This window comes from Cannabis sativa, chromosome X (genome assembly GCF_029168945.1).
Source record: "Cannabis sativa cultivar Pink pepper isolate KNU-18-1 chromosome X, ASM2916894v1, whole genome shotgun sequence".
In the NCBI taxonomy this organism is placed as follows: domain Eukaryota; kingdom Viridiplantae; phylum Streptophyta; class Magnoliopsida; order Rosales; family Cannabaceae; genus Cannabis; species Cannabis sativa.
The window spans coordinates 27,689,576-27,706,591 of NC_083610.1; the positions used below are offsets into that span (position 1 = coordinate 27,689,576).

The 17,016-nt window shown below is 34.9% G+C and overlaps 1 protein-coding gene across 1 annotated transcript; it reads right to left on the reverse strand.

Moving 5' to 3' along the window:
• Nucleotides 1–9,939: 9,939 nt before the first annotated feature.
• On the reverse strand, nucleotides 9,940–11,538 carry LOC133032113 (uncharacterized). Its single transcript, XM_061105953.1, has one exon. It carries the CDS (start codon nucleotides 11,536–11,538, stop codon nucleotides 9,940–9,942), a length of 1,599 nt encoding a protein of 532 aa, XP_060961936.1.
• Nucleotides 11,539–17,016: the final 5,478 nt, after the last annotated feature.

Sequence of the window (17,016 nt, forward strand, 5' to 3'; positions counted from 1 at the left end):
ATGAAAACCACTGAATGACATAGCAATGCATTTCTAAATTCAATAAATAACAGTATAATAAATTATTTAAATAGCTATAAATAATTTCATAATTAATCATACTTAACTGCTAATTTCCAAATTAAACTAAGCGGGCTTTACAGTAAAAGTAACTTATGAAAGTTTGCAATACTATTTATAAGATAGCTTGTAAAAAAGGGTAATCAATTCAAACGCTCAGACTCTTCGATCTCCCCCCAAAAGCAAATATTGGGAAATCAAACGCAATCCAGTGCGAAGGAACAATAGCCGTCAAAAGCATGCAAAAGAAGACGTGTCTCGAGATACTAATTATTCAGAGCATTAATTAGCCGAAAACTGAAGGGACGCCTAGTCACACTCACATCAAATCATGAACAGACGCACTCGACAAATGTCACCCATTCAAATGTAAAGTCAGCTCAGATAAAGTCTACACGCAACTTCAGAAGTCCCGTACAGACTTGGGGGGCAAATGTTATCCCAATTTTTTCACTATGACGTGGCATCACATGCCTGTGACACGTGGACTTGATTTCCCACATCTGCCTGAGAGAGATGCATCGAGTAGGGCACATCACACACCTACATGGACAGTGTCTTTCCAGCCGAGCTATGGATAAGCCGAGAAGAGAATCAACACTTAGCAATTTCATAATTTGCATCGTCAAGCCCAAGAATAATCCCTATAAATCTGGCATATCATAGAGATATGGTAAGTTGTCCAGATCCCACAGTTTGTGTATTTTAAATATATAATATATGTTCTTACTAATTATAGACATTTTAAGAAAAAGGGAAACCTTCCCTCAAGCATGTAGCCCTATAAATAGTGATCCATTCTCACTAGTAAAGGGGTGGAAAGAATAAACTTTAGAAAGTTCTAGGAGAGCATACTCAGAGATTTCACTGTAGGAGCTTTAATGGAGGAAACATTGTGTTCTTTATTCTTAAGTCAATACAAATCAAGGGGAGTAGGCTATTACCGAACTTAACGGGGTCGAACCTCTTTAAAAACCTTGTGTTCTTTACTTATCTTTTCATATTATATCTATACCATATCCCTTATCTCTTATTATTAAGACTAATTGTCGTTGGCTAGAAGCGAGGTCAACATAAAGTATCGTTAACCCTCGACACCATCGAGTTTCTTATGTCACTATTATTGTGTAATTAAACAATTGATAAATAAGAAACTGAATAGCAGTTTCAAAGGAGAATAATAACTGTTTCTTAACAGCAGTAATTACCGTATCTTATTTTGACATGCTAAGCAGTGTAATTGCCTTTCCTTACCTCAAGTCCAAAGTCAAGTGTCGGAGCTGACTTGAGTGGAATGGTGCTCGACAATCTAGGGCCCTATGTCATGCAAACAACACTTGATAAATAACTTAATCAAACTAGAAGTAGGCCCTAAACTCAAAACTTGACAAACCCTAATTGATACTAGCTTAGAAATAGCCTTAAGATCGATAAAACACATAAAACTAAGTTTTGGATAAACACCCCAAACGGCTAACTCGTTTCAGAAAAAATAGGGTTCCCCACTGGGTCAACCGGTTGACCAATTCCATAGTACAACGTAGAACCGGTTAACCAATTTCTACTGCAGAAACGAGTAACCTAGTTTTTGCACCAAAACCAACCCAAAACTCCTCCAAACCTATTAAAACGTTCCAGAATAGTTTAACAACATAAAATTAACATAACCAAATACTCAAAACTCAAAAATGCATCAAAATTATAAACTTACCATTGTTGAGTGAGTTTTTGAGTTCTTGATCTCAACTCACCCAACTCTTGGCACAAAGGTCCTAAAATCATCAACTAAAGCTTAGATAATCCTAATTTATAATCAAAAAAATAAGCTCTAACAAGGTAAGCATACAAAGAACCTGCTTATCATAATCCTCTTCAAAACCTAACATTAGAACCTTAAAACCTTCAAGAACACTAAGAAAAACATACCTCAAGTTTGGATGTCACCTAAGTTTGTAACGCCCTATCCCATAGGGACCCCACAAGTGTAATTTTATAAATTAGTTTAATTATAATAGATTAATTAATTATTAAAAATAGTGATGATATTAAAAACATGACGAAAATAAAACACTAAAAATGGGCATCATAATGGCATTAAAAATGTATTTCGGGGATCCCTGTTATAAAAGGTTTACAATCAGACTATGTACGACAACAATTCAAAACACAAAAAGTGAAATAGACAGTAGATACATCCCTAAACAACTCCTAGAACCTTGGCTCACAAGCCGGTGGGGTCAATTTGTATATTTCTGGACAAGACTGTCACCTCATGGTTAATCTAGTTTTTATTTGCCTTTACTTGCACCACATAGCACTCGTGAGTCACAAGGAATTAACAAGAAAAATTAATAACAATATTCATATAGTTTATTATTCGAATATAATCATTTATAGATAGACAATCAGAATAAAATAATCACACATTACTCATAAGATGAAATCTAAATCACTTTTCATATCAGCCACGAATAAACATCAGTATACAAATATTTGGTAATACAAAACTCTTATACCAATAATAGAAATCATATTCATTCAATAATATAAATTATATATATGTTACCTCATAAAGTAACCATCTTCATTATATCACATTGTTTAATCATGCAAGTCGTTTCTTTAATCTAATAGTCTTGTATTGCATTGCCTAATCAGGCAAGCCCGTGCCATAGCTTAGCAACCACATATCACATAATCACATCACCTAATAAGTTGAGCCCGTGCCAAATACTTGCACCCATATATCACATAATTGCATCACCTAATAAGGTGAGCCCGTGCCACAACCTGACACCAATATATTGTATCGCCTAATCAGATGAGTCCGTACCTACGTCCTGTACTCACAAGTCACTATTGTCCGTACCTAATAAGGTATGCTGCCAGGAAGAAACCCAACAAAGGTTTCATTACCTAATAAGGTTTCATTGCCCGTACCTAATAAGGTACGTCGCCAGGTCTACAACATTACCTAATAAAGTGAGCCCATATATCACATTCATGGTATCATCCTATTATCATTGCTTAATCAATCAATCTTTTTATTATATAACAATAATATCCATATCTTAATCCCAATAGCAATCAATTCTCAACAATATTAATTGCATTACAACATAACATGCTATGTAGTGAAATATACTTTTCTTACCTTTAATCCAAATTGATGCATGTCGGCCAACCCAAGTGGAGAAACATTCCTAGTGATCTTGGCCCTATGTCACAGCAACGGTAAACCAATAAGTGTTTACCCCAAAACACTACTTAATATTCACATAAGACAATCTAAGGATTTTACCAACCCCACGGTATAAAAACACTAAAATAAAACTTTTTTTTTTACTCCAAAACATACATCATATTGTAGGGATGGTTGCAAGCTTCAAAATTGTATATAGAACGTCAAAAAGGGATAGCTAAGTCGAAAGTTATGACAAAAATACAATTTCTTATCTCCTAATAATTTCCAAAAACGGTAGAACATGAAAATACCAAATTTCACACTCGCCAAAATACTCCCAAAACCTATCTAAATCATTCCAAACTTCATAGGACACATATATACCATATATACTACATTCCCAACGTAACCGAAATTAAAAGAGCGCCCTTAAACAAAAAACTCCATTAACGTTCGGACTAAGCTTTAAAAAGTTCCAAACTCGATTTCTAACTCAAAATCACCTCAAATTCAACAAGTAACCACCAAAACTAGTCCCATAGCTACCAAAGAACAATTCTACGAAGTCAAAATCTCCATAACTACTCCAAATCACAAAGCCACTATATAAAACTAATTATTTTTAACTTAGAACAAAATTAAACCATATTTTAAACTTTCCGTCTTTAAGGATTTGCTATCCCGCTACTACCAGAGCTTAGATCGCTAGATTACGGGTGGAAAATCAAAGAAAATGGATAGAGGGCGATGTGGGTTTCATTCGACGGAGGACGGAGGGTTTGTTCGTACTATTTTGTTTATAAACTTAAAACATATATATATAAATAAACTTATCTGACTATAAGTTTTAATAATAATAATAATAATAATAATATAACTGTGATAATAATAATTATATAATAATATTAATAAAAATTTTATTATTAATAATTATCTTATCATTTTTTAGCTACTATGAAATCTTTAATTTTAGGGTATTTGGTCAACTCTGAGTACCCCAAAATACTGTGATATTTCTAAAATCAACTTATTTCAATAATTTCATTAATATTTCTAACTAAAATTGTTGTGACAATTTTGGCCTCCAATCGGGTCTCTAGGGATGCTAAACTTGAAAAAAAATTATTTCACATATAACTCATATTATATTCACTTATTTCAAATAAATCTCCGTAATTAATAAATTACAATTATTTATCCACTTATAGCAAAATTTATAATTTATGCTAAATTAAGTTAGTAGGATCATATTCAAAAAAAAAAAAGTTAGTAGGATCATAATCCTACTCATTACGACTTAATTAACCAATAATATATATTAAATCCTAATAATTTATAATTAGGTTTCTAGGATATTACAACCTTCCCCTCCTTATAGAAATTTTATCCTTAAAATTTACTTGAACAATTCGGGATATTACTCCCGTATTTACGACTCTAACTCTTAAGTTGTTTCTTCCCTCTTGTTATTGTTGGGTTTTATGCCCTAAATAAAACTCTTTACAATCTGATTAGTTATCATTATAAGAAATTTGAAGTGATTTATGTTTGCAAGAATTTTGCATGCTAATGGTTTAATATGTTTATTGCATTTACACACAAAATCAGATAAGTCCAGATCATATGTTTATTCATAATTACAGTATCGTCAACACAGTGGAATGTGATTGTGATCATATGAATCAAAAGACTAAGTCCCTGTTTCATCAGTCTTTTGGATTTACACTAATGTGATAATCAGCGATGATGTGTACTTAGTTAAGATATTATAAACTTACGGTTATATCTTTCCAAGTCATGTTCTTTAATTTATTAGTTAAGCCTACTTTTGGGTTAAGGTGATACGTATATTTTGGGAACATGATAGTATGATTGAGTGGGAGTGCTGAACATAAATATGGAATCTATAGCTTCTACTGGTGTATAGAAGTCAAGTGATGATTCCCTTCGAGCTTAGCTAAATGGATGAGCTCTTGTTTAAGTGACTAATTCTTAGATCACTAAACATCATTTACAGGTAGCTAAGTGTTTTAAGGGGCAAAATACATTGAGGGGTGAGAACGTTAAAATTATCCCATCTCGATAGAAATCATCTATATAGAGGATCTTTGATCACAATAAGATTATAACAATGGTTAAATGAGATAGCATATCTATAACGTGGAACATATAATATGCTCTATATAAGTCTGAGAGTGCAATTCTAAGTTCTAAGAGTGGATTCAACGAAGAATTTAAAAGTAGGAATTTACTTAGTAAATTCGGTTCACTTATTGGAAGCTCAGCATATAGATCCATGGTCCCCATTCTAGTTGAGAATATTCTGCTTGTAAGACTCAATAATTGATTTGCGATTAATCAATTATAATTCTAAAGTTAGAGTATGTCTAATTTGTGAATTTTCACTAAGCAGGGACGAAATTGTAAAGAAAAGAGATTCTAGGTTTATTTATTTATTAATAGACTTTATATGTCTTATTAATAATTAAATTAAATGACAATATTATTTAATAATCTACTTTAGTTATTAAATAATTATTTTTGGCATTTAAATGGTTAGAATTGGAAAATTGGCGTTTTTGAGAAAATAGAAATAAAATTTGTGAAAACTGCAAAACCAAGTGGGGCCCATTACACACACCATGGCCGACCACTTATATAGGTTTTTCAAATTGATATTTTCATTATTTTAATGCCAAATAATTCCTAACCTAAACCTAGTAGTTGCCTATAAATAGAAAGTGATGGCTCAGTCAAATCACAAGTTTTGAATAACCTGTTCTGTCAGAAAAATTTCTCTTCACAGAAAACTGAGCCTTCCCTTTCTTTTCTTTGGCTGAACTGATTCTCTCTCTTTTCCTCTTCATAAATTTCGAACCTTAGTGATAGAGTAAGTGCCCACACACAGCAAGTGGTAACTCAATCATAGATTGGAAGACTGTGAAGGATCACACACAAAGAGAAGGACATTCGGGCTCAGATCTTGATAATACTCTGCGACAGAAATGATACAAGGGTTAGAGATCTGAGTGGAAGGAGACATTAATTCCGCTGCAACCAATGTAAGGTTTTCTTAACTTTATATGTGTTTATTTATCGTTTTAGAAAGTTCATATTTAGGGGGTTAAACAACATACTTGTGAGTAGATCTAAGATCCTGGTGAAATAAATTCCAACAGTTATTTCTCTATACCACTTTGTGGAATCGTCTCATTACATATTACTTTCTTTTCTAGTTGAAAACCTTGACAAGATGTTTTTTTTCATATAATAAATTTGTCTGAGCTTAACATCATCATACCTCAGAAATAGGGGCGAGTCTGATACATACTTTCTTAGCATGGAGATTAAAAACACATTATACTTACTTTAGTATCAAAAAGCTCATAATGAATTTAGGGTTTAACTTCCCTCTGTACATATCCCTTTCATAGGCAATACTTGGAGAAAAACAAAATCTTCTATTTGGAAGTCGATAATCATATGCTTTAAATCAATGTAACTTTTTTGTGTACTCAATGAAGCGAGCGTACAACTTAAATATTTACTCTATGATTTTTGTAAGTTTCATGGATCTTTTCAGACCATTGATATTCATTTCTCACTTGTATTACTCCAGTGAACATGTGTCTAGTATTTCTCTTGTACCACATGTAAGCCCAAGTTCTTGTCTAACCTATCTTTTTCATATTTAGATTGATTTTATCTTGATTTAAGCTTGAATATAAAAAGAACAAAATCAAAGATTCAACACCAGAATTTTACAAGCTTCATCTGCACTGAGAACACATCTCAGCCGACTAGTGCTTGGGTTCCCCGTACCAGGGTAAATTCATCCACTAATTCTCAAAGGTTCATATTACAATTTCCAATTCTCTCTAAAGGAATCAAATACAACCTTAACAACAATTAGTAATGAATTACCAACAACAATCAAGAACACTGATTGTTAATGCACAATCCCTTGTGCTGCAACTGAGCTCTTCTTCAACATGTCTTCAACCTGAAATCCCTTCAGATCTGATGATGAAGATGACACTGAACTCCCTTCAGTTTGAACTCAGCAATTCCAGATTCAGATCATTCCGCCATTGATGAACATCCTCAAGCTCCAAGATCTGACATGCCATGAAACATACAGAAGAAACAAGACGAAAAGAAACGAACGTAATCCCCAAATCTCCGATCAAAAAGTTCGTCAACAAAATACCCAGAAATCGTATTTATACCCAGCTAAACCAAGAAACCCGAAATAGACAGCTGTTACCATCTGAACAATTAAAACCTAAAATATCTTTGCTGACGTGGACTAACACTAACAGTACGAACCCCAGACAAAACACTACGAGTCCCAGATGCAACTGGAATACTACTGGACATAATTTGTCACTACAAAAAATAATAGTTCTAACAATCTCCCCCTTGACAAATTATGGTCAATGACAACAATACCAGTGCGAAACAAAGCTACCATTAAAATATAACAGAGTCTAAACAAACAGAAAAGCAAACACTTTAAACAACCAAACAACAAATGCACCACTACCACTTTACACACAAAGGATAAGTATTTCTCCCCCTTCATTGAGCATAATCCATGTCAAATTGTCCCCCTAAGAAAATAAGAAGTTTATCAAAGAGCGCCCCCTGAATGGCAACAGAAAATGCAACATAGACTCCTCATTGCAAAGAAATTCCAAAGTATCTATTACAACATTAAAGAAGAAAGACAAACCATCTCACAACATGACCTAAAACATATGGATATTAGATATAAAAAAAAATGAGAGATTGACCAAGCAAAACAATCAGATCACCACAATATTACGAATGATGCTACAAATGAGATTTATTTTTATTTCAATCAAAAACATGCCAAATGATATATCTCAAGAATTAACATGTTCAACTTGTAAAGAGGAAACACAATGAGTGGCCTAATCAATTAACAAGTGAGCAATGATCATTTGAGCAAAGAACAAATTCATTCAACTTCACAATGAGCCATACTTAATAAAAAGATGAGACAACTTCTACCAATCCACATATTCACACACACTTGAGAAAGACAATAAACGAGGAATTTTTTTACAGGATTTTGAACCAAGATTTTTCTTCAGTGTGTGCAAGTGACCTCATGTGAGAACATTGGCTCACTCTCTCAAAAATTTTATTAAGTTGCCCATTTTTTTTTTTATCTTTAGACACTCCGGCTCTTTCTTTTGCAACCAGCTACGGCTTTCACTCTCCCTCAGAGATGTAGCCGTCCTCTTTTAATCAGAAATACTAATATAGAAGGAGCATACTACTTATTAGTAAATAGACTAAAGAAAGCTCTTCCCATTGCATCTAAAAGAGGTAGCCTTTTTAGCTGGGAAAAATAAAGGTTCAAAAGATCCTGAAAAATTCACCTATTTAGAGCTTCCTCGATAGAACTGGAGAACCTGTAGATGGGACATGAAGTGCCTCATAGAAAAAAAATGATAGCAATCAAGGCTTAGCTGAACAAATAGAGAAAGATAATGATCATATACCACAACGAATTAATCAGATAGAACACATAAAAAAAACTTCCCAAGTTGCACACATTAATATGAGAATTCAAGGCTTTATTAAACAAAAATCTAAGAGAGCATCAAGAATAATATGTGATTATCCAATGTATTTTTACTCAACCAATTCTAAAAAAAATGATATCCGTTATCTATATATTTTGAGTCAACGTGCATTTTGAGAAATGTTTGTGGAACTTTCATTATCACACATGAAGACACATAAACAAGCAATGAGGAACACTAGACAACATATCATGTGTGTATCATATTTCTTCTGAAGCAAGGGAGTACGATGTACAACATGATCAAAACCAGCATACACTAGGACAAAAACATCATCATTTCTTTGTTTAAACCCAAGATTCAACAGTATAAGGTGTAGAAGACCATACCATAGCATTAATAATAGTGAATGAGCTCTTGAAAGACGAGGTGATGATTTAACACTCTTATTTCTTTTGGTTAAAACTTTTGGAATAGCAGTAAAGTCTCCAATATCTGATTTATCCAATGATGCACTATTACACAGGACAACATTGTCCAACAAATAACTACCATCACTAGATCTCTTCCCTGTTAAGACTGAGCACCCATCAAATGAAACTAAACAATGAGTTTTAGAAAAACTTACAGTGTAATTTGCATCACAAAGTTGACCGATGCTTATCAGATTTGCCTTGAGTCCTTTCACATACAGTACTTCAGTAAGAGGTGCAGCTCTACTCATCACCAAGTCTCCTTTTCCAATAATATGGCCCTTATTTCCATCACCAAAAGTGACAACTCCCTCCTTTGCTTCTTTGTAATTGACTAACAATTTCTTGTTGCCCGTCATGTGTCGAGAGCAACCACTATCCAAGTACCACAGTCCTTCTAGAAATGCAGACAGTGAAACTTGAGCTACCAACCCAACATTCGATTCACGATCAGCCCTCAATCTCCACTCACATTGAGATCCTTCCTTTTGAGTTTTATTGGGTTTTTGAAAACTCATAGGTCGATTGATCATAGCTTTCAAGTAGTTCTGCAGCTTATAGCATCTGGGTCGAATATGACCCCTCCTGTTACAGAAGTGACACACTGGGATGAATCTCTCCATCTGAGATATATTCTCCGGGGCAATTCTTCTTCCTTCTAACTTCACCTTGGTAGGTCCAGATCGAACATGAATTTTCCAGTGGGGTCTGAGGACTGAGGTGTCGAGGGAAATGATGATTGCTTGTCATCCTTTTTGTCTAGGTTGATCACTGGTGTAATGGACTCTTCTACCCCCAAGTTACCTCCTTGTTTATACAACATCTTGTATCCGATAGAGGTTCGATCACCATAAGGTTTTTGAAGTTGAAGAGTTTGATTGATGGCAGCCGTTCCTGGAGGGATAAACTCTAAAGCCAGTTTAGCTCTTAAGAGTTCAGCTGAAAGTTTGTAGATCTCATTGTCCTTCTCATCAAGAAGTTTGTTGAGATTCTTAACAGTGTCCTTCAGCTTGACTTTTTCAGACTCTACCTGCTCCTTGGCACTATTCAGACCTCTAATCTGCTTGGTCATATATTCCCATTGAGCAAACATCTCTTCATATGCATTTTGTCTTCCATTACTGTTGACTTCAGACACAGTGGAGACTCCATCATCCTCAGATTCAACAGACTGATGACTTTGAGCCATGAAAGCCACTACCTGTTTATCCTCATTAGAACTTTTGCTTGCAATAGAGTCTTTTTCTTCGTCACTATCGCTCCAGGTGGTAACAAGGGCTTTCTTCTTTTTGAGAGTGTTAGCACACTCGGCCTGAATGTGTCCGAACCCATCACATTCTCTACACTGAATGCCCATGCTCTTATTGTCACTGGGTTGCTGACCATGCCAAAAGTTCCCAAGAGGATTTCTTTTGGAAGCATTTTCCTTACCTTCAGAACACTGTTTCTTGTACTTCTTTTTCAAGAATTTTTCATAGTTCTTGGTCAGCAAATCTACAGCTTCATCTGAGAAACCAGCAGACAAATCTGGGATAGACTTATTTTCTTCTTTGTGAATGAACGCAATATTGTTGTCCCCTTTTTCTTTGTTCACATCCATCTTCTTTTTTTCTTTCTTCCACCTTGTTAATGACATTTCATAATTCTGCAAGGATCCAATCAGTTCATCAAGATCCAGTTCCTCTACGTTTCTCATTTCTTCAATGGAGGTTACTTTAGACATAAATCTCCTAGGTAGAACTCCAAGGACTTTACGAACCAGCTTTGCATTAGAATAAGTCTTTCCCAAAGCATAAGATTCATTTGATATGTCACACAATTTAGCATGGAACTCAGCCACCGTTTCTTCTTCCTCCATTGATAAATCTTCAAACGCTTTTGCCAAAGCACGAAGACGAGATTTCTTTACAGCATCCGTTCCTTCATTTTTAATTCGTAGTTTTTCCCAAGCCTCTTTGGCCATCTCACAGTGTACAATGACCTTCAATTGATTTGTGGACACTGCATTGAACAAAGCATGCATGGCCTTCGAATTAAAATAGGCCCTCTCCATCTCATCTGGAGTCCACAAGCTCGTAGGTTTTGGTTTGGTGACACCGTTATCCATCATCGTTGGGCATGTCCAACCATCTTCTATGGCCATCCAAACTCTTTCATTCACCGCCCTCAAGAATGCTCGCATTTTGGTTTTCCAGTATGGGTAATTAGCACCTTCCAGCATTGGGGGTCGTGATGTGGACCCTCCTTCTCTGAACATCTCCATTCCTGTACTAACAAGGAAAAACAAAACAAAGATAGAGAGCGAGATACTCCCGCAGTCGTGTCCGGAGAGGGGTTAGTTCCAACCGGGTGTTGCGTAAAGAAAAAATGCAGAAAAATCAAGAATTGCAGCAACAATAAATTTCAGAATAACGAATCTTGCAAGAACCCTAAGGATCAATATTTCTAACAGAAATAGCTGGCTCTGATACCAAATGTAAGCCCAAGTTCTTGTCTAACCTATCTTTTTCATATTTAGATTGATTTTATCTTGATTTAAGCTTGAATATAAAAAGAACAAAATCAAAGATTCAACAACAGAATTTTACAAGCTTCATGTGCACTGAGAACACATCTCAGCCGACTAGTGCTTGGGTTCCCCGAACCAGGGTAAATTCATCCACTAATTCTCAAAGGTTCATATTACAATTTCCAATTCTCTCTAAAGGAATCAAATACAACCTTAACAACAATTAGTAATGAATTACCAACAACAATCAAGAACACTGATTGTTAATGCACAATCCCTTGTGCTGCAACTGAGCTCTTCTTCAACATGTCTTCAACCTGAAATCCCTTCAGATCTGATGATGAAGATGACACTGAACTCCCTTCAGTTTGAACTCAGCAATTCCAGATTCAGATCATTCCGCCATTGATGAACATCCTCAAGCTCCAAGATCTGACCTGCCATGAAACATACAGAAGAAACAAGACGAAAAGAAACGAACGTAATCCCCAAATCTCCGATCAAAAAGTTCGTCAACAAAATACCCAGAAATCGTATTTATACCCAGCTAAACCAAGAAACCCGAAATAGACAGCTTTTACCATCTGAACAATTAAAACCTAGAATATCTTTGCTGACGTGGACTAACACTAACAGTACGAACCCCAGACAAAACACTACGAGTCCCAGACGCAACTGGAATACTACTGGACATAATTTGTCACTACAGAAAATAATAGTTCTAACACCACACTTATTAAAGTACCAAACCAATGGTACATTTAGTTATCACCTTTAGACAAACACCCATCAGTGGAAGAGATTATTCCAAGATAATCTAACCTTTATCAAATATGCCCATAACATGTTTCTAATATTCTATTGATCCTTCCATATTACCCATCTTTCAAGAATAAAAACATCATACCATTTTTTCAATAATCTCCATAATTCTCAATAACTTTCTTTAACCCTTAACATCATAGCTTAAGATATCAACTTTGGAATTTCACAAGATTAGACTATTTCTTCGTATAAATTCCATATTCTCATTTATTGTATAAATTCTCTACACTAATAGACAACATATTACCTCGGTATGTCCAGCCACTACTACTTTGTCGAAATCATAAGATCCCACAGTACATAATTCAGAATTATGTCTTTCTATTCCTCCGATGGGACCTCCTAAGCTGATCTATTGACTTAACTTATTAGCAAGTTAAGTATTCACTTCTGATAGATATTCAATTAAAGTATTTCTTATTTCCATCCAATACTATATACTTCTCTCAATACCTTGTCAATATCTACTTATTAACACATCCCTTCCTCTTGATAATCTCTGGAATGACTACTAATTATGCATCCTAATATGAATCTTTTTAGCGTACTTTTTCCTCACTCATACGCTTTCCGAGATGACTTCGTAGAATAATTCCCATCTTGATATTACCTCAAGTTAATTATGCTTAACTCCAAGGTAAGCTCATGGTGGGTTATCAGAAAGTGGATGCTTCTTTGTCGTTCCTAATTGTATTTCTTGCTTTCATTCTTTTGTTAATAGAATTTAATTTCTATCACTCCCTTCATTAGCCTCTTCCAATTACTCATTAGTTTTGTTCACTTAACTATAAGAAATTTCCATCTTATTATCAACTTGAATCTTGTTCATCTCCACTTATTTTAACTGGCATCAATTTCCCTTGAACTGACAAAACTTTTAAATTTCTAAATCACTTACAGTTAACCACCGTTATAAAGTAAATTGATGTAACCTATACGGTAGAGGCAACAATGCTCATACTGGGCACCCAGAGCTAAAATGGAAATACCCATTTCCTAATTCTCAACTGATAACAATTAATCAAAGATCATTCCTTGATCTCGAAGTTTCGTTTCTGTGTTTGGTAGAAATCTTAAAAATCTTTTCAAACACATCCTGAAATATATGTACCTCAAGTATATTCTCTGTTTTATTGACAATCCCTTGGCATGAAATACAATGCAAACATATAGCGAGTCGTCCGTTGCTGATGCTAATTCATAGGCCCTCGTAACTTTTCCCGTCATTGTCGCTAAGGTTTTACTCCCAAGTTCATACGCCACTATTGCTCCCTTGAAATCATCATATCTTCATACTTGGTTAACTCCTCTAAAACTTATTTTACCCTCAATTACATAGTTTGTTGTTTAATAAACAACCTACTTTGTGGTCCAACATTGACCGACCACTTGACTACATGCCCATTAAATAGCATCTCAGTTTATAAGCTTTTCCCATTCTAGGTGAGCATACCTTTTCATCATTACTTAATAAGACAATATTTTATTGTTATTTCAATAGTCACCTCGTATACCAGATTGACCGTCTGGTCAAATATAAAAGCATTCTCAATCATTACCATATCACCATGAATAATTCATGTAATCTTCTTTACCTTAGTGATACAACTACTCTCCCTAATGTTCTATTATACGTTACCTTAGTAACATCCATACTTCAAGCCTCCATTGGGCCTTCTCCCCACGGACTATTCGCTTTTATATACAAGTGCACCACTCTGGCCACTTCCTGGATCGATGACTAACCCTTCAGGCTAACTTGAGTGTTCCCAACAGGCTTCACTCTAACTTGAGAATTTCTTGGGAAAACTTCCTGAAATGAAATCACCCCAGGTCAAGAACACCTAATTGTAATGTTATTTCGTAATAGGCTACCAAAAACAAGATACACCTTGCTATTATAGGTAGTCTCAATCTCTCCATTCAAGTCCCCTGCAACTATGTAGTCCCATACCTACATAATTTTAGAATCATCATATATGACCTTCTCCAAGATGATGTGGGATTGTATAGCTCCTCGTCTATTCCTTGTAGATCATGGGGCTCTGACTGTCACAGTTTGACTCATGTCCCTTTTAATCTCATATTTCTCTTGGTAGTAAATAGATTAACCCACATAATTGTGGCCTTTAATTCACTTAGGATTGCGGGCACTACTCATAAATTGTCCCACTTTACTAATGCTAGATCACTTCTAAACAAAAGATTCTTTTCTGTAAATAAATTAGATGGATGCCTCCATTGGCTACTCATGTCCTATATTCCACTTAGTAATACCAGCAAATTTAACTCATATTATCATTTCCCTAATCTTTCTACCCTTTCAGATGAGCTACCACTAAATAACATACATGCACCGTCCATTCAGATTTTTGATGTCTCTAATTGAAAATACAATGTTTAACATCAATATCAATCGAAATAGCAAATACAATATTGCCCATAAATTTCTAACCTGAGTCGCTCGAAGGAACGATACTTGAGTCCTCTTAAGTCATTACCGACACTTGGGCAGAAACCATATACTATTCTCCTTTAACATCATTCTTTGTTAATTACGGGTAGGTTCTTTTCAGATGACCCACTATTCCATAATAAAAATAAGATCTAGCTCGACATGAGCCCAAATGGCATCTTTTGCATTTTAAACACTCAGGATAAGGTCGTTATTTCTTGTTCTCACCTTGACCGCTATCCTGGTCACCCTAGAACCTTTTATTCTATCCCACGATTGGTGGTTCATTCAATTTTTTCCTTCTAATCTGCTCGTAAGTTGGTTCCATGAGTTTCACGACATTTAGTGGTACAACAAGAAGTGTCGGTGGTACATCAATAGACCCAAGACGAGCTTGTTATTCTCTCCAATATGTTTCCCCTTGTTGTCTAATTATATCCTACATGGTAGAATTTACATGTTCCCAGTGATGTGGCAATAAAGGATTCTCTTCCTTACCATTTGCCCTGAGCCCAGACAGCTCGCTAATCAAACTATTTGATTGCCCTTACACTTACCGCATAACTTATCACACATTTAGTCTGCATCTTCCAAGCATTTAGAACTCAGACAGATATAAATATCAATATACATATACCATACACATATTCTTATAATAATCATCACTATACTACTTTTCCCAACATACTTTATAATAGTCTAGGTAGGTAATCCAATAATAAATAATATAAACACTTACTATACCATGAGTCGACCTTTCTTCACATAAAATCTACATATTAGACTAGTCTTCAAGACCTTTAAAACCATGGCTGATCTAATACGAAGTTGTAACGCCCTATCCCATAGGGACACCAAGTGTGTGATTTTATAAGATAGTTTAATATTAATAGATTAATTAATTATTAAAAACAGTGACGATATTAAAAACAAGACTAAAATAAAATACTAAAAATTGGCATCATAATGACATTAAAAATGTGTTTCGGTGTCCTTATTATAAAATGTTTACAAAAAGACTATGTACAAAAACAATTCAAAACACAAAAATCAAAATACGCAGTAGATACAGCCCCAAATAACCCTTGGCAACTCAGCTCACAGGCTGGTGGGGTCAATATATACATTGTTGGAGAAGATTGTCACCTCATGGTTGATCTAGCTTTTCTATGCCTTTATCTACACACATATCACTCGTGAGTCTCAAGCACTCAGCAAGAAAAGTAATAACAATAATCATATAGTTTATTATTCGAATATTATTTTATACTTAGACAATCAAAATCAAAAAATCCCACATTACTCATAAGATGAAATCCGAATAACTTCTATTATCTGCCATGAATAAACATCAGTATACAAACATTTCGTAATACAAAACCATTATATCAATAATAGAGATCATATTCACTCAATAATATAAATTAGATATATATATGTTACCTCATAAAGTAACCATCTTCATTACATCACATTGCCTAATCATGGAAGTCGAAGCTTTAATCTTTTAATCCTGTATTGCATTGCCTAATTAGGCAAGCCCATGCCACAGCTTAGCACCCATATATCACATAATCGCATCACCTGATTAGGTGATCTCGTGCCAAAAACCTGCTCCCATATATCACATAATTGTATCACCTAATAAGGTGAGCTCGTGCCACAACCGGGCACCGATATATCGTATCGCCTAATCAAACGAGCCCATACCTACGCCCGGTACTCACATGTCACTGCCGCCCGTACCTAATAAGGTACTCCACCAGGAAAAAACCCAACATTGGTTTCAATCTATGCCATAGCCTGACATTCTCATATCACTGCCGCTCATACCTAATATGGTACGCCACTAGGTATATTGTATCACCTAATAAGGTGAGCCCGTATATCACATTCATAGTATCATCACATTGTCATTACTTAATCAATCAATCTTTTAATTATATAACAAT